General features: G+C 36.9%; 1 protein-coding gene across 1 annotated transcript in view; it reads left to right on the top strand.

The window, feature by feature from the left end:
- TTC27 (tetratricopeptide repeat domain 27) overlaps positions 1-21652 on the top strand; it is a 93129-nt gene that overhangs the window by 38979 nt on the left and 32498 nt on the right. Inside the window, exons 10-12 of the mRNA XM_014058983.2 lie at positions 5539-5652; positions 14398-14493; positions 20257-20379. Of these exons, the coding sequence (XP_013914458.2) occupies positions 5539-5652; positions 14398-14493; positions 20257-20379 (333 nt within the window). The remainder of the gene's footprint in view (positions 1-5538; positions 5653-14397; positions 14494-20256; positions 20380-21652) is intronic.

The raw sequence follows: 21652 nt of genomic DNA, 5'->3' as shown, positions 1-21652 counted from the left end.
TACGGCACGGGAGAACAAATCCATTAAATTCAGTAGTCATCTGCAACTGAAAGACAAAAGTCATTTTTTTGAAGACAGCGAAGTTCACATTCTGGACAAAGAGGGTCACTGGTTCGAAAGAGGAGTCAAAGAAGCCATCTTTGTTAAACTTCAATAGGGGGGAGGTTGTTAAAGCACTATCTCTCCTGTATATAACACTATCCCAAGAAGTTTCACACCCATTTGCACTTTGATTCAGGTGGCCCTAAGGGTACAGATAACCTTCAAGTGACCTCAGCGACTCAGAAAGCTAACTTGAGAGTCCAATGGTCAACCTTCAGAATGCTAATGACAAGAAAGGCGGCAAAGGATGTAAATTCTGAAGAGGCTTCTTGGATGAGAAACAAAATATTTTCAAAGAAAAAAAAACAAGAAAGTCCAATAATCTTTTAAATAAAGTGACATTTGGCACATTTGATTAAAATCAGAAGCAACAAACAAGATTCAGATCTCCGCTGGGACTGCAAATATACAGGTGCTAACTAGTCAGAAGGCAAATTTTGTTTAGTTCTAATCATTTGTCATTCTTCTGCATGGGTTCAATTAGGAAGTTTTTTTTCCCAAGGATCCACATTTTTGAAAATCTATACACAAGTATAGTCAATTAATTATTCAACTACGCATATGGAAACAACAATTTTGCTTCCTGAACCCTTTTGGGTATATCTTATAGATTTTTGGCTACTAATTTTGAAAATAGTCTGTAATTTACCATTTTACCACATACCACTTTATAGGAATCTTCTGTTTTTATACAATGGCACTGTGTATACTTTTCAGAACCTATTGGCTATATGTTGCACCCATGAAAGAAACAAATGAAAATACAGAACTGTGGTCGAAGCACTTCTAGTACATCCTATACAACTGGAATATCTGGAGATCCAAAAATAGTGGCTCAAAATAAAAGAATATGGAAACAGTGAAATATGTTTTTGCCTGCTAATAGGCTATCTCAGTTCTTGAGTCTGTGAAATCAGAATTTGCAAGTACACTCAGCTCCTTCTGTCACTCCATCAAGCCATGGCCCTTTCTTACAAATTATGGTTCTACTCGATGGTACATTCCTTGGAGTTTGAGTCTTTTCCACCCAATTCAGGTGGGGGTGGGGTGGGGTGGTAGGCACTTACCTTCCCTACCAGTTTGCAAATGTGAGCGCGCTTGCCACATTTTGACACTTCCACGCATGTGCAGAAGCTTCCGGGCATGCATTTTTGGCAAAACAAATGGCCTAAATGGCATGCCATAGAACTGGGCGGGGTGGGCGGAGTCACCCACAATTTCCGCTACCAGTTTGGGCGATTCGGTCCGAACCGGTAGAATACCACCTTTGGTTGCGTGAATGGAAAATTATCTTGAGATTCTCACACTTGCAGAGAGATTGGGTTTTGTTTCTGTACAGACTGGAGAGCAGATTTCTTAATTCTGTAATATCATGCAGTGGATAACTGGACCATCACCACAAGGCAATATGTCTCACACAGGGATAATAGTTTTCACAAATGTGCCATTTTACTTAGCAGAGCCCTCCCTGAGAACATATCCTCAGCTTGATCATTATTTCTTAAGACAGTTGCAGAATGCTTAGAGATTGATTGGATATACTGAGCCCTAACTATGTGCTTTCTCATCTTCACACTGGAGGGAGTAACAGACAGGGAGAGGATGACCATATAGGGTAAGAAAGTGGCAGGTCACTGGGAAATTGAGTGGGATCAGTATCAGATCTGTATATTTTGAAATGTGGCAAAATGTGCTCAAAACATCTGGTCAAAACCCACAGATACATGGAACTGAATGTAGTGAATAAATGAGTTCAAGTCTATGTTTATCAGCCATACATTCAGGAAACCTTTATGTACAGATAATTTTCATTTGGATAAATTTACAAATGGAACCGTTTGCTGAAAAAAAATGCTTTAAAAAAAGTTGCTAATCTGAAAATATTAGAAAATGTATTTTCTATCTATATAGATGCAGATATTTTTTAAAAAGTTCTTGAACATTTTTTTTGTAGTCCTGGAATAGCAAGACTCAAGTCTAATCCAGTGAGGCAATTCTTATGATTTATTTTTAATGATGTAATGTTAGAAGTCTGGCACAGTGGCTATAAGATTAGATAAAGCAAAATCTGGAAAAGCACTGTTTCTAATTAAACTGTCCCTTTGTGCAGATTAGTCTGGAGACTTAGCTTGAGTTTGCTTTTTAGCATCGAACAGGCTAGTTGTAGCAAATTGCACACTGCTCCTGCTGTATAAAAAAGCTGTTTCAATAGTACAGGAGCATGGCTTCAGAGGTAGAAATAGTAGCATAGTCAGATTGGATGTTAGTAGCATTTTGTCCCGGGGGGTGGGGGTGGGGAAATAAGATTGAAAAATGCCCTTTTTCTTCCAGCACTGATATCATTAAGACTTGCCCTGCTACACTACAAAAATCTTGCATTCTAGGAGAACTCACTGCTCTAATTTATAATCCTTAGTTCGAAAAATGATAACATTGCATCTGTAATATTTTCTAATAAACATGGACCTTAAAGGCAAAGGTTCTCCTCGCACATACATGCTAGTCGTTCCCGACTCTAGGAGGCAGTGCTCATCTCTGTTTCAAAGCCGAAGAGCCAGCGCTGTCCGAAGATGTCTCCATGTTCATGTGGCCGGCATGACTAAATGCTGAAGGCACACAGAATGCTGTTACCTTACCACCAAAGATGGTTCCTATTTTTCTACTTGCATTTTTACATCCTTTAGAACTGCTAGGTTGGCAGAAGCTGGGACAAGTAACAGGAGGTCATTCCATTACGCAGTGCTAGGGATTCGAACCACCAAACTGCCGACCTTTCTGATTGACAAGCTCAGTGTCTTAGCCACTGAGTCATTTCGTCCCTAAAAACATGGACCTTAGGTGACTTAATTTAGTTAAATTGTCTCAATCTTGAAGAAGTCAGAACTATGGCTAATTATATTTTTTCTCCATGGTACTATCATATTTCCGTTAACTATCTAAATGGAACCAATAAAGGAAAATCGATTGATATGAGGGTCCTGGGTGCTCTCTGAGGTTGGTTATTTTATTGCAGATGCTTCATTACCTAAACTAGGCAACATCATCAGTGCTGAATGGAGCTTAGATTATGTTAATAATACAAAAGCCAAAATTACAGTATTTAATATTCATTCCATTCTACTTTATTTCCAAATGTATCTTATGAAATAGTATATTGCTATGTACTCATAAAATAGCTCAGAAGACATATACGTTTGACCAACGGCAATTACTGCACTCATTTTTGTGGAATATATAAAATCTGTATAGTTAGTGGAAATACCAAATTGCCATATCTTTCTTAATGTTTATTTCCAAAGCTCTTACATGTGACTTGTTCAATGATGTAAATTAAATTTAAAAAAATAGTTTACTCTAACCTAACGATAGATAAAGTAGAAGTGTGTGTATGTTTTTCAGTATTATATATACTATCCAATTATAAATGTTCCTTAGATAATTTAGAAGAACGACAACTCGCTCAGGGCCAAATAAAAGGACTAGGGAAGTAGGAAATATCCTGGGATATGGAGAGCTCTCCTATTTGTTTGTCTTTTGATCAAGTGTTTAGTGACTGCTCATAGCAACTATGGCTACCATTTTGTGAATGAAGCCAAAGCCTGCTCTCAGAATTCCAGTTATGTTTTCTGGTTTAGTCTGCAAAGCATTTAAATATTTAGCTGAAGAAGATAAGCACTGCTGGAAGTCTTAAAAGTTGGTAGAAAGTCATACAGCCATGATAGGATGATGCAATGGTGCAACTTCAGTTAAATCCCTGGATTCATCTTGACCACCAGAGAGCAGCAGGCAGCAACAAACAAGCCATTGATACATGGATTGTTGAGAGCACTCTATGGTCCAGCGCACAATCCTTTCTGTTTAACCGAGAGAAAGAGATAAAGAAGCAGAACATTTATGACGTATAAAAGTTGGTCTATTTTAAAAACTCTTATTTTTCTTTTTAAAAAGTGCTTAATTCCAAATACAGTATAAAGTTATTAAAGTTGGACTGAAGATACATCCATTGAGTTTAGATTCCAAAATCCGCTAGTTGCATCACAGAATCGATACCTATTTCCTCAATTCCAGATCACCATTGTTTTGATAAAAGCTGGGAAGTCTTGATCTACTTTGAATCTGGAAGTGGTAGAGAACTTGGACATCCCAGAATGCCTGCTGGGATTCTACAAAGTTTAAGATACAGAATATCTTTCCTAGTATTAATAAATTGTTTGAGAAACAAGGCAAACTGGAGCTTGTAGGATTAGCTTCTTTGTGATTGATGGTTTTGGCTAGTAAATTCTTCTCCAGTACAGATGCATGTTAAGATTAATAGAATTTGTTTCCCAAATGAAATAATTCATAATAATCTTCTCTTATTCCTTAATAGATGCCTCTGCCTCTACTTGATATGTTAACTTGGCTGCCATCCTGCTGTCTAGATTAATACTACTTTTCCTCTTACAAAGTCTATTAGAAGGCCTAACCAGTCTAGATACATGATCATATATTTTCCCTTTTTAAAAAGCTGAAAAGTTTGAAATAATGTTTTAAGACTTTTCTGTTCCATCCATCAGTATCCTAGGCATGGCAATCAGATATAGTGCACATTATAGTGCACATCTCCAGACTTACTCTGATCATAAAGCATATAGCAGAATAAGACTAGCAAAGGATATGTGAAAGGATGCAGTCTGTGGCTACTGTTGATTGCTATAATGTTTTAAATATTAGATGAAGGATATAATATTATAATTCAGTGAATGCAATAAATATTGGATAGAGTTTTATTTGAATGTTTTTTATCTCTGTATGATACAGCAGCTATCATAGTTCTCGGTCAATAAAAACACCAAGCCATCTCTCCTCGGTCAGATTTTAAAGTCATATTTCATGGGAGAGTTAAAAATGCTTTTGAGAAAATCGCTAGAATGTCAAAAAGTATGAACCAAATGCCTCTTATGCATTGTGGCTTTTCTTGCCTTTCCTGTTTGGATCTTTTATATCAAGACTTTGATGCCATGTAAAAAGAAGTTCACCAAAAATCTTGAGGTTGAGAGTATGGAACCTTTCCATTTCTATAGAATCCTGCTGGGTCCAAACCAGTGTAATTCTGAAACATTTATTTGAACATTTGGTTTGCTGCTTTTTTTTGTCAAAAATACATGGAATCCAATGTTCTAATTTTCTATTAGTAATTTATATAAGGGAACCTTGTGTAAAAACTGATGACATTTTTAGCATAGTAGACAGTTCATCCTCCTCATCCTCATACAAATTGATGATTGTAATGTTGCTGTAAATTGAATTGATAACATTGATATAGGTCTTTCAATTCTTTAACCAGTTATCAAAAATAATAATAGGTTACAATAGAACTGTAGCACTATACTGAAAAATATTTTCTTTTTTTAAAAATATGAATAAATGAATACTTTTTTCTTTCCTTTTTCTCAGTATCTGCTCTCACAACCAAAGTTCTGGGCAATCCAAACCTCTGCTCTTCTTCTGCGAACAAAACTTGAGAAGGGAAGTATTCGTCGAATGGAAAGGGCAATGAAGCAGACCCAGGTAACATTCTTCTTGGTTTCTCTTCTTCTCCACACTGTTAATCATAGTATCCAATTTATTTAGATTCGTCACCAACTTTGCCAATTAGCAGTAATGGAAGTTTCAATTCAATATAGTTGTAGAGGTAAGGGATGTGGTGGCTCAGTGGCTAAGATGCTGAGGTTGTCGATCAGAAAGTCAGCAGTTCGAATCCCTACTTCCGTGTAATGGAGTGAGCTCCCATTACTTGCACCAGCTTCTGCCAGTGCTCGCTCTTCGGCTTTGAAATGGAGATGAGCATCGCCCCCTAGAATCGGGAATGACTAGCACATAAAGTATATGCAAGGGGAATCTTTACCTTTATAGTTATATAACATTGAATTGATGGGCATAGTTTTGTTGATTCTCTTTGTGGTTATACTTTGGAGTAGGGACAATTGCTAAGATGTTTTAATAGATCCTTATCTTCTGAACAAAACAGCTTATTTTTTTCATGAATCCACTTCAGAAATACCCCCTCTTCTGAAGCTGCAGAGGGCCTGATCTGCAGAGGAAATAGGACCAAAAAAATCATAGTGAATATTGCAAAGTAAAAGAGAAGAAATGTGCTAGGTTTAGATCCCCACTGATGTGTTTCCAGTGCTTCAATGAAGTAAAATGAAGAAACCCTTCATTGACAAACACCTGAGCCACCATCTGATTCCTGTTGCTGAAGGAAAAACTCTTAATGGGTAATTTTGAGAGGGTGCCAGTAGCTTAACATTTGCAACCTATACTAGCCAATTTTTCTTTTGAATCAGTCGCAGCTGGCTCTTTCTTGTGGCTTCTTCAAAGGAGAAGTGATGTTGTGGTTAAGCTGACTTATGTCATAAATTATCTTCAATGTATCGTTGAAATGAGTCATTTGAAATGTGTATTTGACTGAAGATAATATTTGTATTTAGACTGGAATAAAAAAATCCTAGCTAAACATACTCAGTTTCTTTAACTGTTCTCCATAGGGCTTGGATTTTAGACCTCTCATCATCTTAGTAGCTTCCTCGTTCCAGTTACTCCAGACTGTGGGTTCAGAACTGGACACAGCATTCCAAGTGGAGCCTAACTAAGGCAGAGAGTATGAGATAATTATTCCCTGTGAATGCTCAGCTTTTGTTCATACATCCCAAAATAGCCTTTTAGTAGCTGCATCACAAGATTATCTCATGTTCACTTAGTGATGTCCTGGAACAATATTTCTCACATTGACACTTTAGGATGTGTGGACATCAACTCCAAGAATCCTAAGCTGTCAAGGGTGAGAAACACTATACTCAAAATCTCAAATCCTCTTCACATATATAAATGCAATCCCCATCCCACCAAACTCCTAATTCTTTAAATCTCTCCACTCTCTTGATTCTCTGTTTGCCTTCTGTACTTTCAGTTTCAGTATTTGGTGCTACTCATTTTGGACTTTTACCACCACCTCCTATTTTTACCCTAGTTGAGTAAAGTTTTAGTGTCGTCTTTTCCTACAACAATCTGAAACTGACTATCTCCTTTATTCTATGGTCTCGTATTCAGCCTGTGTGGGCCTTTTTGTTTAAAATTGGCTCTTTTGCTTGTCAGAACTGATCCAGGGCTTCATAATCAGTTTAATCTTCACATTTTGCAACCAAACAAGACAGACACAGACTTCAACGGATAATTAGAACTGCAGAAAAAACAATTGCTACCAATCTGCCTTCCATTGAGGACCTGTATACTGCACGAGTCAAAAAGAGGGCTGAGGAAATATCTGCAGACCCCTCACATCCTGGACATAAATTGTTTCAACTTCTACCCTCAAAATGATGCTATAGGTCACTGCACACCAGAAGAAGTTGACACAGGGACAGTTTTTCTCCGAATGCCATCACTCTGCTAAACAACTAATTCCCATAACACTGTCAAATTATTTACTAAAACTGTATTACTATGATTCTTCTCATCCTTCCTAGTACCTCTCTCTTCCCACTTATGACTATAACCATGTTGCTTGTATTTTTACAATTTATATTATTTTATTTGTTTCCTAGTATGATTTGATTGCTTATTAGTAACATAAGATTATCACTTAAGTGTTGTATCTTATGATTCTTGATGAATATATTTTTTTCTTTTTCCTTTTTTCCTCTTTTATGTACACTGAGAGCCTATGCACCAAAGGCAAATTCATTGTGTGTCCAATCACACTTGGCCAATAAAGAATGCTACTCTATTCTATTCTATTTCATCTTCTTCCCAGCTCTAGCTGGTTTTTGACCATGGATTTTGTTTGCCTCTTTTAGTTCTTCTGTTTTTGTGAACTGCCAGTCATTCTTCCCTGCCTTGTTTTGGCCATCTTATACTTTGAATTAATTCACCCACTAACATGATTGTTCATAAGACTATGTCATAATTGTCATATGTTATCAACATACTAGCTTATCCCTTACTCTTTAATATGGATACATATCTTAATTAGCATTTGTGCTTTATACAGTAGCTTTCCTAAAGGTGTAAAAATTTAGTATGTAGTGCATGGAACAATAGGAATCAGGAAGAGAGCTGTTTTTTATGTAATAAACTTGCATGCTGTTTTTACTAGAGAATTTTGTCATGAAATATTACTCTTCCTAATTTGAATATGTACTTTATTTTAAGTAGTGTTCCTTATCAAAGTATAGCCAGCCAAACAAACAGGTTTAAAGATAGTTTCTATCCTTGGGCTGTGAGACTTTTAAATATAACCACAATCACTCCATGCACATGCTAGTTTTTTTTCTTTTTCTTTTTTCGTTTCTGTTATAATTTTGCACCAGTGAGGTTAAAACAAATTTTGTTTATTTAAGTACAATGACAATAAAGATTATACTTATACTTGTACTTTAATGCTTATATTTTCCATTTTATCCACATATTGTTAGCCCATAATTAAATCATATCCTTTAAAAAATAGTTCTTGCATTCTCTTTATTATCATATTCTTGTTCTTTTTAGTGGAGGAGAGGCAGATAATGCCATTATTTTGGTCTCCAGGAAATTTTTGAAAGCTTGATTTTGTCTTTTTCTTGACAGCCTTGATTAGAAGACCTCTGGGGTTAAGAACTTAGGCTAAATGATTCCTTCAGACATCAGGAATCTGTTGCTTTTAAAATGTGAACAGGGTTGACATCAGCAGACATGATACCAAATAAAGTATCATATGCAGCTTATTCTGTGATTAATACTGAGGAACGTAGGGTTTCTTGAACTGGAAAGTTAATCAACGTTCTCTTTGCTCCTTCAAGATTGTCCATAAAAGTCTTGATAACTTTCTAGCCATGACTAATGTGACTGTGGCTATTCATTTGTACATAGTTTGATTCAATTCATATGCCTTAGGCAGTGCTTCTTCATCATGTGTACATGGCAGAGGATTCCAGTGTACTTTTAAATTCCACCACTATAGTATTTCTAAACAAGGCATGCTTCTTAATCACAATGTTGACTTAAGATCCTCCTGTGCCTGATCTTTCAATATGTCCTAGGCCATGTTAAGACCAACATGGAAGGAAGAAGCTAAAGCTGATTGCAGTTCTTATGTAGCTTTTACTAGGAAAACTCAGTTGAAGAAATACAAATGAAAGATAAATTCTGAATATGATTTTCGATAAAAAGTCTAGTAAAGTTTTCAAAACAACAGCTAGAGTTTGGAATAGGCAGGCAATATTCCCTTAAGCCCTACAATATTCTGAATTTTTGAAGCTTCTCCATGCAGTACAGATGTTTAGTGATCAGAGGTTAAATTTATTGTAATTTTATTCAGAATATAATTGATTTATTGTATTGATAGGCATAAGAAAATTTGTGTATCTTCTTCCATGTCCTTTAAGCATACTATTATTGAAGGACTTCAGTCTCAGCCAGTCGTTCCAGCACTTTTTTTTTGTCATTGCAACTTCATTATTTAATATTCTATATTGCTAATCTGTACACTAGGTAGTTATCTGCATTGCATTCAAATTAGGGAACTTTACACAGTATGGGATATGAAGCTCCATTTTCCAGGCACACATTCAGCCATACTTGGAATTCATTGTGATTTGTTAGGAACTTGCAGTCTAGCCAGGTAGCGTTATTCTCAGATTGCTAATATTTATGCTAAGGTTGTTGTTCCCAGATACCCTTGGAAGAATTTCATCTATATTTGCAGAAGCCAGTCTGATCCATTACAATTACATACTTATATCAGACTGGCTTTTAATCTCTTCTTGCTTACATGTATTGTAATTTATTATTTTGGGGTAAAGCAGAATATTGTTGCCAAACCCTAAAAAACAAGGGTTTTGTTTTGTTTTGTTTTGTTTTATAATAGCTCATCTTCTGCTACAGAGTTTCAGAAAGCTGTTTATAGTTATCAGGAGCAAACTTTTATACAAGGAGCTGGATAATTAAGCTGTCTGAATCCAAGGAGATTTATTGAGTGCTTAAATTGCGGGGCAATATTCAAACTGGATGCCAAGTAAAACTGTTAGAGAGCTGGTAATTGGATATACCATTTTAATGACAGTTTCTTGCTTTACAACCTAAAAGCAGAATTGTCTCCTTTACTTGATATGTGTCTTTGCATAATAGTTGCACCTGAAGGGGAACTTGGGGAGTGAGCAGTCATCAAGCTGGAGCAAAACATACACACATACACACACACACACACACACACACACACACACACACACACGGAAGAATGCTTCAAAAGCAGGACCAGAACGTTGTAAGTGAATAACGGTGAGAGATGGTTCTCACGAGAAGTCTAATAGACTTTTCTAAATTAATAGGTGTAGACTTCCCCATCTTCATAAAAAGAATGTCTTCCCCACTTTATTGTAAAAGAGCTTGAGAAAAACCAGAAACTTCCTGTCTTAATATGCCTATATACAGTTTTCTAATTGGAAAATACAGTACTTGATGGAATTTTTCTATTGTTACCTAAAATATCTTCTTAATGCATGTTAATAATTAGCGCTCTAAGAAATTTGTCCTTTGGGACTAGCCATTTCTAATCCAGGTTGCTACAAAGCAAACTGTCTGGCTGTTCTGTCACAGTTGTTCTTCCCAAATAGAGATGTAGTCACCATCCCTGTGAATTAGTGAACCCAGAGAGATAAACTCTGCTTTTAGCTTCTCCTCCTCCTTATTTTTATTGGATGGAAATTATCTATTGACATAATCTTTGGATGTTTTTAGGACTGAGTAGCACATTGGGTTTTACATTCCCTTCTTTCACCTTCAGCAAGAGAGTCCTCACTTCCCACCAGGAGAATGGTATTATCAACATATCTGAAGTTGTTGATGATCCTTGCAGCAATTTTATTTCCTATTTCTTTTTCTAGTTCAGAATTGCTCATGATGTATTCAGTATGTAACTTAAATAAGTGACATTATACAATCTTGAGGATTTGGTGGACTTCTTTTCTAGTTGTTAAGCAGTTTAGTTGCTACATCTTCTGTTCTCTACTGCTTCCTGGTCATCAGGCATATTCTTCAATAGGCAGATGAATTGAACTGCTATAGTTTAAGTGCTATGTGTTGGGCAGGGGTGGGTTGCTGCCAGCATTAGGCCCGCCACACATTGCTTGCCCATGCGCAGTTGGCTGTATATTGTTCTGCGCATGCTCAGAACACTATATAATAAGTAAAAAAACATGCCGAAAACGGCATGTGCGACTGGGAAACCAGTTCAGGGGTGTGGCCAGCCTGTTGTCCCTACCGGTTCGGCAACCCAGTCCCAATTTCCAGTACTGGTAGTCACCCACCCCTGGTGTTGGGCACCAGATCTCAACAATCAGAAGCTCTAGCATAACCAATAGAGCGAAAGTAGACGTTTCTTTTGAATTCTTTTGCATTTTCCATCATGCACTGAATGTTAGCTCCGTTATCTTGGGTGTGCTTGCCTCTTCTAAATCCATCTTCTTTGTATGGCAGTTCTTTTTATTGAAATCTGAAGTACACATTGGAGAGCATTATCTTATTAGTATAAGAGATAAGTGCAACTATTTGACATTTTGAGCATTCTTTTGTACTGCTCATTTTTGGTATTGGAGTAGTAATTGATTTTTTCCAGTTCTTTGACTATTTCTCTGTTTTTACAGCTGCTTACATGTTGCATGTATTATTTTAATTGAATCATTTAGTAAGTGTTAAAAAGTCCTGTTAGCAATTCATAAATTCCTGTTGCTTTGTTTTTAGCAATATTTTCTAGGGGCGAGTTAGCTTTATTTCCAAAATATGTGGCCATTAATCAAAACCTTTATAAGTACAGTATCATCAATTTGGGAATCATTTTTCTGCAGTTCTTGCATATACTTGCATCATCCCTTCTTTATATCTTTCTCCAATTAATCTTTGCCTTCTTTATCTTTTAGTTTTACCCATAGTTGCACAAAAACGTCCAGCATTTAGTTGAGCAAAGTTTCATCTGTTTTAATATCCAGGTTTGGGGAACATTGTTAAAAATTAGTTCAGGGAACTTAAGAGAACATTAGGTTTGTTATTTCTCAAATACTGCATTCTATCAGGCAGCGGGATCATTTAAATTTAAATTGATAATCAGGTTTCCTTGAGATTTAACAATTAAACTTACTAAAAGATACATTTAAATTCCTCTTGCTAACTAATTTTCAACAATGTTCTCCAACCAATTTTATTAGAGATCAAACATCTCAAATTGTTTCTGCTTGTTTTTCTCTACTTTTCCCTCAAACAGGCATAGAAGATTGACTGAAAAATCTTTTTAAGGTGTGTGTGTGTGTGTGTGTGTGTGTGTGTGTGTGTGTGTGAGAGAGAGAGAGAGAGAGAGAGAGAGAGAGAGAGAGAGAGAGAGAGAGAGAGAGAGAGAGAGAGACTCTGACAGACAGACAGACAGACAGACTCTGCCAATAAGGATCTCTCTGGGATCCAAAGGAAAATCTTTAAGAGGGTTTGCAAATAAGAAAAGGAACTGATAGAGTCTTCATTTGATAAAACTTTGTATGCAATCCAAAATGTCTGCATAAGATGCATTAATTTGTCTTATCCATGTGGAATTCTAAAGGACTTAGATTTATTTTCCTCTGATGCTATGTTTATTAATCCAGTTTTCTACTTAATGTCCACTAGATTTATTGGACTACAGTTCCCATAACTTTTAGCAAATGCATCTGGTAGTGTCAGGTTAGGAATGACTGTAATAGTTGTTGTATTACACACTAAAAGAAACATAAAAGAATTATTTTCAGATAATAAACTTAAGATGAGAAATGCTTTCATTAAAACAATTTTGTCAGATGGTCTCGCAGTACTGTTCTTCAGCAGGAATAAATACTAATATCCTTAGGATAAAGACAGCATGTTAATATGCATCATTATTATTTATTACTTGATTGATTTATATACATTAACAAGTAGAAATTATCCTTGATCTACACTTTCTAGACAAGATTTCCATCACCTTGAAGATGCCTTCAATAAATATTGAGTTACAGTTTCCATCATCCTAAAATGGGGCATTAGGAATTACAGTTGAATATATCAAGAAAGGATTTGGAGATGAGTAGCATTGGCTTAAAAATAAAGTAAAATATGAAAATTAAATTAGAAAGACAGAGCAATAGCTAATGTCTTTTCAGAATTTTTTATCATGGCTCCATAGCTACTTGGTGTTTCCCATGCTGTCTACATTGAGTTGACATTGAAATCCAAAAATCTGAGGGATACAAGGAGCCTGCCACTATGAATTAAATTAAAATTAAACATACCATGTTTTTCCGAAAATAAGACCCTACCCCCAAAATAAACTCCAGTTAACATCAACATCAGCCAGGGGGTGAGCGGGGCTAGCCCTAAAGGCAGTGAAGATGTGGAGGTTGACTGTCCAGCCACAGCCCATGCAGTGCAGGTGAGTTGATTACGTGTCCCAAGCAGCAGGCAGAGGGGTGGGGGAGGCACCCTGGATGTGCCACATAGGCCGCACAGTTATTAAATGAGTATTGATCCATTTTACAACCTTTCTTACCAAAGTTGTTAAGTTAGTAACACAGTTGTTAAGAGAATCTGGCTTCCCCATTGACTTTGCTTATCAGAAGGTTGCAAAAGGTGATCACATGATCCTGGGACTCAGCAACAATTATGTGACTGTGGGGGTGCTGAAATGGTCATAAGTGTTAAAAACAGTCATAAGTCACTTTTTTCCAGTGCCATTGTAACTTTGAATAGTCACTATATGAACTGTTACAAGTCAAGGACTAGTGGTCTAGTGGTCTGTAATTTCATAGGTCTTTTGAGATTTTGACACTTGCAGTGACATCTTATATATCTTAATTATTTGTTTGTTTGTTTAATTTATTAGATTTTTATTACATCTTTATTATTTGTAAATAACTCAAGGTAGCAAACATGTATAAAACTCCTTCCTCCTCCTAATTTCCCCACAACAATTCTATGAGATGCGTTGGACTGAAAGAGACAGTGACTGGCCTAGAATCATCCAGCTGGCTTTCATTTTTAAGGTAGATCTAGAACTCACAATCTCCTGGTTTCTAGACTAGCACCTTAACACTACACCAAACCAGCCCTTCAGTTTGTTTAGTCTATTGCTATTATACTGGTTTGGAAACACTGTTTGATGTGTTTAGGCTTTCTACGTTAGTAACTTTAAGCAGATAATGCTGTTTTGTTCAGTTGCTGTGTTAGCCAGAACCTATTGAAGACTTATATTGCATTATATATTTAAATGTTTTGGATTTTCAGGCACTTGCAGACCAATTTGAAGAGAAGACAACATCCGTTTGTGAACGTATGAAGATATTTTACAGTTGCCAGGTTCCTCCACACTGGGCCATTCAGGTATAAAATAACTGATTTGTAGATGTCATTTTTATGAAGCATGAAACTTGAGATGCTGCAAGGGAAAATTTCTCCTGTTGTATTTTTATATGAAGTACTATAGCAAATCTATTTACCTGGCTTATTATATAAAAAATAGTAGGCTTCTGTATTAATACAGTGCATTCCAGCTGGCAGTGTTTTTAAACTGTGCATTAACAACATTACCAAATGTCACCACACCAATTATAATTGTAATTGGTCAAAATCTTGGTCAGTTGTCAAGAGATTGGCCAAGAGAATTCCTTGAAATTTGACCTTTATTTTTCCAACACATTTGTCTGTCTTTGACGCAGGAGAAACCATTTTTGCATTCTTTCTGTTTTAAAATCCTTCAGAAATCTTTCCAGTTCACAAAACCCAGTGTGGTTTTCACTTTGACTTTTTTCCTCCAAGCCAAACCGATTTTTGAGCTCTGTTGGTGATCTGTTATTGACAATGGTTGAAGTGCTGTCTTGAGTGGCACAGTCCCTGCATATATTTCTCTTATACTTACCCTCAAAGCTGTTACATATAAATCATGGATATGAATTGCTGCTGTGAAGGACCATGTCTTTTCTTGCTGACCTTGGAAAGCAGACTCTTCTCTTTCCCTTTGTGTTGCCTCCCAGAAGCCCAAAGTGGAAAAAAAAACCAAACCAACCCCCCCACCCCCCACCCCAGGAAAGGACTAGCAAAATCTTGTCAGCAGCATCCATTAGGACTTTTCGCTGTGATCCAATTATCTTACTCATCTTGGTGTTTCTTTTGTCTCCAGAAATCCTGTCTTGTCAGTCTGCTTGTTTCCTACTTGTCAGCCCATAGTTTTTCCTTGATCTTGGGTAAATCCTGGATCAACTACATTGTTTCTAGATGTCATTCATATACTAAAAGAGAACAGCTGAAAATAGTTAAAGTAAAAATAGTCTTTACCTAGATGGGTGAAGCTAAAAGCTTTTGAAACTGTTTAGAGTAGTATTCTCACAATTCACTTTAGTTTTCTAAAACCCCACCCCACCCTCAAAAATGCACAAAATTGTTCTTGGCCTATCCTGTTTTAGAATTTAGTCCTGGATGCGTGGCTCAGAGCTAGCATGGTCCTCAAACAGAAGGAGATTTGCACTCTGGCAACAGAGAGAGAATATATCGTTGCTATAAATAAACTACAATTAGAGTTGTCAGTGATTTTTTTGTGGCATTTACCTTGAAATGTGGCCCCTTTCTATTTGGAAGACAATTCATTTGTTGTTGTTTTATGGCCCGGATGAAATGTTAATTTCTCCTCAAACATTTAATACATCTTAAAATCTCTGAGCTATGTCCAGTTGAGCTATCTATTTTTGCTATAGACTTTTTTTTCTCCACTGTTTCCAGAACAGATTTTGTGTCTGTGTGTCTGTTTGCACACACACACAGTGTATGTTGGGGAAGGGGTTGCAATGAAGTCATAGCAGATGGCAGCTCCTAATCAAATTTGGCTGATTTCAAAAAAGCTAATCACACTTGAATCTGGGTAATATGTCATGAGAGACTGAGATGAATCCTCCAAGCTTGAAGCTAGGATGGGAAATTGAAAAAACATCCCACAAGAAGACAGTGTCCAGTCACTGCTGCACCATTTCCAAACAGTGTCCATTTTGTCACCAATTGAGGAAAAGGGTAGCAAAGCCGGGGCAAGTCAGACTAAATTGTATACCCTGCACTGTATACCCTGCATTGTAAGTCCCCAAAAGGTCACGAAAAAGAAGAAATGTTCATCTTAAAACTGAAGTATTTATCAAGCAAGTAAAATTAAACAGTTTAATTTCATTGTATGCAGTCATCTCCCAGGAGAAAAAGTGAGAAGGAGAAAGATTAAAGGCTTGGTGTGTGGGTGTGCTTGTGTGGGCGTGTAATTCTTCAAGATAATCTGAGCTTTGAGAGTGAGAGAAAGGGAAGAAGACATTGTAGGATAATATAGAAAAAGACAGAAGTGAACCATGCCACGAGAGCCCAATTTTATGGGCTCAACATTTTTGTTGAAAAATCTGAATTCCAGCTGGCCTGGCAGTTTCAAAGTTGTTTATTCTACAAAACCAAGAAGCTAAACATTCATTGAAGACATTGAAAAAAATCATTCTTTATTATTTTATTACCTATTGCTCAACATTGTTTCAAACAATGTTTCACTACACATCAGAATTTGTAGTTTCTTTGAGTATGCAGATGTCATAAAAAAGTTAGTTTTTTCACAGTAAATCATATAGCATAGTTGCACGGACTATTAATAGGAGGCAAATATGCTAATTTGAATCCTACTAATTTGCATTTTTCTAAGGGGTGCGGTGGTTCAGTGGCTAAGACATTGAGCTTGTCGATCAGAATTGCACCTCCATGTAGATGCAGTCATCAATGGAGGGACGTATGCAGTGGAATACCCCAAGGCTCTGTTTTACACCCAGTACTCTTCAACATCTTCATCAATGATTTGGATGAGGGAATAAATGGGGAACTTGTCAAATTTGCAGATGACACTAAGCTGGCAGGAATAGCCAACATTCCAGAAGATAGGCTTAAGATACAAAAGGATCTTGACAAACTTGAACATTGGGCACTTTCTAATAAAATGAAATTCAATGGTGAAAAGAGTAAGGTTCTACATTTAGGCAAGAAAAACGAAATGCACAGTATAGGTGGTACTTTACTCAATAGTAGTAACTGAGAGAGGGATCTTGGAGTCCTAGTGGACAACCATTTAAATATGAGCCAGCAGTGTACAGCAGCTGCCAAAAAAACCAGCACAGTTCAAGGCTGCAAAAACAGAGGGATAGAATCAAGATCACGTGAAGTGTTAATACCACTTTATAATGTCTTGGTAAGTCCACACTTGGAATACTGCATTCAGTTTTTGTTGCCACAATGTAGAAAAGATGTGGAGACTCTAGAAAGAGTGCAGAGAAGAGCAACAAAGATGATTAGGGGACTGGAGACTAAAACATATGAAGAACGGTTGCAGGAACTGGGTATGGCTAGTTTAATGAAAAGAAGGACTAGGGGAGACATGATAGCAGTGTTCCAATATCTCAGGGGGTGCCACAAAGAAGAGTCCAACTATTCTCCAAGGCACCTGAGGCAAGAAGCAATGTGTGGAAATTATCAAGGAGAGAAGCAACTTAGAACTGAGGAGAAATTTCCTGACATTTAGAACAATTAATCAGTGGAACAGCTTGCCTCCAGAAATTGTGAATGCCCTTCACCTTGGTGAGACTACAGGTGTCAGCATTCCAGATAGCATCCAAAATTAAATTAGACTCCAAGGCAATGTGCTGCTCAAAAGTTCCAATTTATTAAGAGAGCCATGCTAGCACATCTGTGGAAAAACCCGAATCTGAAGCTTCTTCCATTCCCCCCCCCCTCAAGTTAAAGTTCATGATCTTGCCTCCACACCCACAAGTCCATCACATGGTCCAATCTTCCACTGCCATGATGGCAGTTCCACCCATCCAGTTCCAGTCAGGTGCAGAGGTACCAGGACAAAGTATGACCTTGGCAATCTAGAAAGGAATTTTATTGTGGCTTCATAGCATTCTACTCCATACTATCCCCCCTCCCATTTCCCCACTATAGAAACAGCATAGTAGCATAGAAGTGTGGCAGGCCAAAGATCCAAAAGGAACATGACTGCAGGCCTGACACGGGGAAGTCTTCAGACAGTGCTGGCTCTTTGGCTTAGAAACGGAGATGAGCACCACTCCTAAAACTGGAAATGACTAGCACACATGTACGGGGGAACCTTTACCTTTACTTTAATTTGCATTTCTCTAATTCAGAAATTTCCAGATTTCTGGAAAGATTCCAAATTTGTTTTTTTTCTTCTGTCTGGTTCTTTGGAGAGAGAAAAAAATCTTAAGAATGAATAAAACTTAGAGGTGCAAGGGCAGGCTCAGAAAGTGGGATCAAAGCCCCATAGAGAGAGTTGTAAGAGGGAAAAGAAACATATAAGGATTCTGAGATAAAGGGACCTTATAAAGGGACCCTATAAGGCCAATGTGAGTGTGCACTTTTTTGTTTCCTACTGGTCAATGGAGGACAGTTCTCAGTCCTATGGGTCCTAAATAACCCATAGTTCAACAAAAGACAGGTAATGTCAAATACTTTGGAGAGATAGGCCTTGAAATTTCAGGTTTCTCATGGCCACTGAACCAGTAATGTAATGAGATTATGGTGAAAGATGAAAGTTGATTAAGTTGGAATGGAAAGATTTGGCATTTAAAAAGCATTTAAGACTCTAGGGAGATTCTTAAGATGCTTCAGTACTAATCTGTTTCAAATAACTAGAGGTTGCTGTGGGAAAACTTGGCAACAGTTTTCCCACAGAGATGAACTCAAGCAGCTAGATCAATTTCAGCTATATTAGGTTGTGGATTGAGGTGTCCCAGTCTGTCAAGCTCCGAAGTAGCACTGAAGCTAGCATGCTCATAATCATAACTGGTGAAATTTGTCTCTTGCAGCATTTTGCCCGGAATGGCTGAGTGACTATAGGAAGCTGAGGTCATTTTGTTTTGTTTGTTTATTTGTTAAATTTATCCATTGTGTATCTCACCATGGAGCTACTCTAGCTGGTTTACAGCAGTGGAAAGGAAGACATGAAAAGAGCGTAAACAAAACAAAAGTAAAATAACAGAACAATAGAATAAACTATGAAAAAGAAAACAAGAAGGAAACAGCAATAGAATAAGAAAAAGATGGAAGGGTGGAGAGCAGAGAGCAAGGAAGGCAGGAGAGTCTGCCATCAATCCAGCACCTCCTTCAGCATGGAATTCCTCCATTGGGTCCCCATTTGAGTGACATTGCTGAGGTGTGGGCTTATCAGGACAGATCAAATTGTAAATATTTTTCATTCTCATCATGCTTCAGTGGTGTCTTGCTTTCCAGCAATCAGCAATTGAATAAAGTAGTCTACTCTAAATATATTGGATCTGTCAACTCAGTACATCTGAAGCATATCTGTTAGGGGAAGACAGATGTAAATCTTTACTGGTTATTACGTTTCTTTAAGAGCATATTTTGTCATTGTTAAAAGAAAATGCACCATGAGCCTATGTCCTATCTGCTCTTTTGCTTTAATTTCCCTGTCTCTTAGTTGGATTTCATTTGCTTTTTATAGCAAAGGAATAAAGCAGGATATTGAAGTGGAGTAACTACTACGTAAGCTTGGAATTAATCCCCTCTAATGTGTTGTCCAGGATTTCGTTTCAATTGTTTCATTAACTGATAGCTGGTTTATGTACATGAACTGGCCAGACTTTCTTCCCTCTGTCCCCAGTTAGCCTTGTTAATTGTCTCTGGATTGTATCACAGAATGTCAGTGTGACCCAGACTTCAAATACATAAAGTCAGTATTGGCCAGCATCAATAGGCCTTATTGTTGGTTATTTGTGTGCATATTCTGGTTTCTTCTAGTATCTGGAAATGGAAAAAGAGCCATTACTCCCATGTTTAGGTAATTTTGAGTGAATGAAGTTTTTAAAATCCACAGCCAATCTTTACTAATTTTAATTTTGAGAAATTTACAAGTGCAAAATTAATAGACTTTTCTAGATTTCAAAGAAAGAAAGAACGAAAGAAAGAAAAAGAAATTTTCATACCTTTGAGTAACGTCTTGAGCATTTCGAATTATTTTATATCTAAAATCATGTAAGACCTGCTACATGTTGTTCTAAAGAAAAAATGTGTAACTGAATTTTTCAATATTCTACTTTGAAGCGTCAACTTGCAAGCTTACTCTTTGACCTTGGATGTACCACTTCAGCTCTGCAGCTCTTCAAAAAGCTTGAAATGTGGGAAGATGCTGTTATCTGTTATGAAAGAGCAGGCCAGCATGGGAAGGTAGAGTACTTCCATTCTGATTACTGTTTTTATGTTTTTAACATGCTGTATCTTTTGTACATATATGGTTTTCTTCCCATTAACATCTACCACATCAAAACTATCTAAAGGTGCATATATTACTTGCACTAAAAATAATGCAGTAGCATTTAAGACAAAAAAGATGATCAAAGAAAATGAAGGGGAGGAAGAGACAGAAACAAGGAGAGGTATTTTTAAATTGCATCTCTTGATTTTGAGGGAACCAAAACTGAATGTAGTTACATGTTTACATTATTCTTCAAGAAAAAAAGTACAATTAACTTGGTGATAAGTAGGATTCCACGGTATGAGATGTTCTTGAAAAGATGAGCAGAAATTGGGTGGGAGTTCCTTAAAAAAGGAGACACTAAAAGCAAAGAAGGGCTAATGAAGCTAATGAGGCTTCATAAAAAAACACAGTGGAGGCTTGAAGATCAGAAAGGATGTGTATAGGCGATGAAAAAGGGGCTTTTCAAGGAAAATTGTGAAAGGGCTAGATTTGTGGAGTATTAGAAATTTGCTCTGGAATGATAAGAACAAAACTGCTTTCTAAAAATATAAGAAAAAGAAGCAAAGGAAATAACATCTGCTCAGTGAACATTTGAAAATGGCAATAAATTCCAGATTAAAAGAGCAGTTAAATCCTATTTTTGCTCAGTCTCTGAAGGGAATACCATCAAACAAATTTAAGAGCAGGTTGGAGAAGCAGGAGCCTAATGTCAGTTTGATAGAAACAGTCAGGATTCGTATCTCCAGGAAAAGGGGGTTTGCCTCCTAGCTTATTGAAGAAGCTTACTAATGATTTCACCAACCTTCTACTCACTTTGAAATATCCTAGATAATGAGATACCAGATGGCTAGAGAGGAATGATGTTTTCCTCCTTTATGGGAGAGAAAAAAAGAAGATATGAGAAGCTTCAGTCCAGGCTGAACAAAGTATTTAAAAGGGGAACTCCACAATTAACTCTAGGATGAGCAAAGCGCTCCTTCACAGAACATTAAAGGCACTATATTGTTTGAAGGCCAACATGGTGCCTTTGAAGGCTGTGTGCATGTGCATGCGCTTCATTTCTCTCATGGGCCCCCATGAAATATACTTCTCTACATTGATCAGCTTCCATATTAAAATACTGTGTCTAATTCTGAACACCATTCTTTAGGGAAAAAAATCAGATTGATATTTTAAAAAGACAACAAAGAGAATCAGGTCATAGGAAACTAAGTTTTAAAAGACAATTTGGAAAAATTCAGA

Source organism: Thamnophis sirtalis, unplaced genomic scaffold (assembly GCF_051295495.1).
Source record: "Thamnophis sirtalis isolate CommonGarterSnake01/CBP01778 unplaced genomic scaffold, rThaSir2_p1.2 scaffold_6, whole genome shotgun sequence".
In the NCBI taxonomy this organism is placed as follows: domain Eukaryota; kingdom Metazoa; phylum Chordata; class Lepidosauria; order Squamata; family Natricidae; genus Thamnophis; species Thamnophis sirtalis.
Note: the sequence above shows the minus strand (reverse complement) of the source record. Positions and strands in the feature narration are given on the sequence as shown.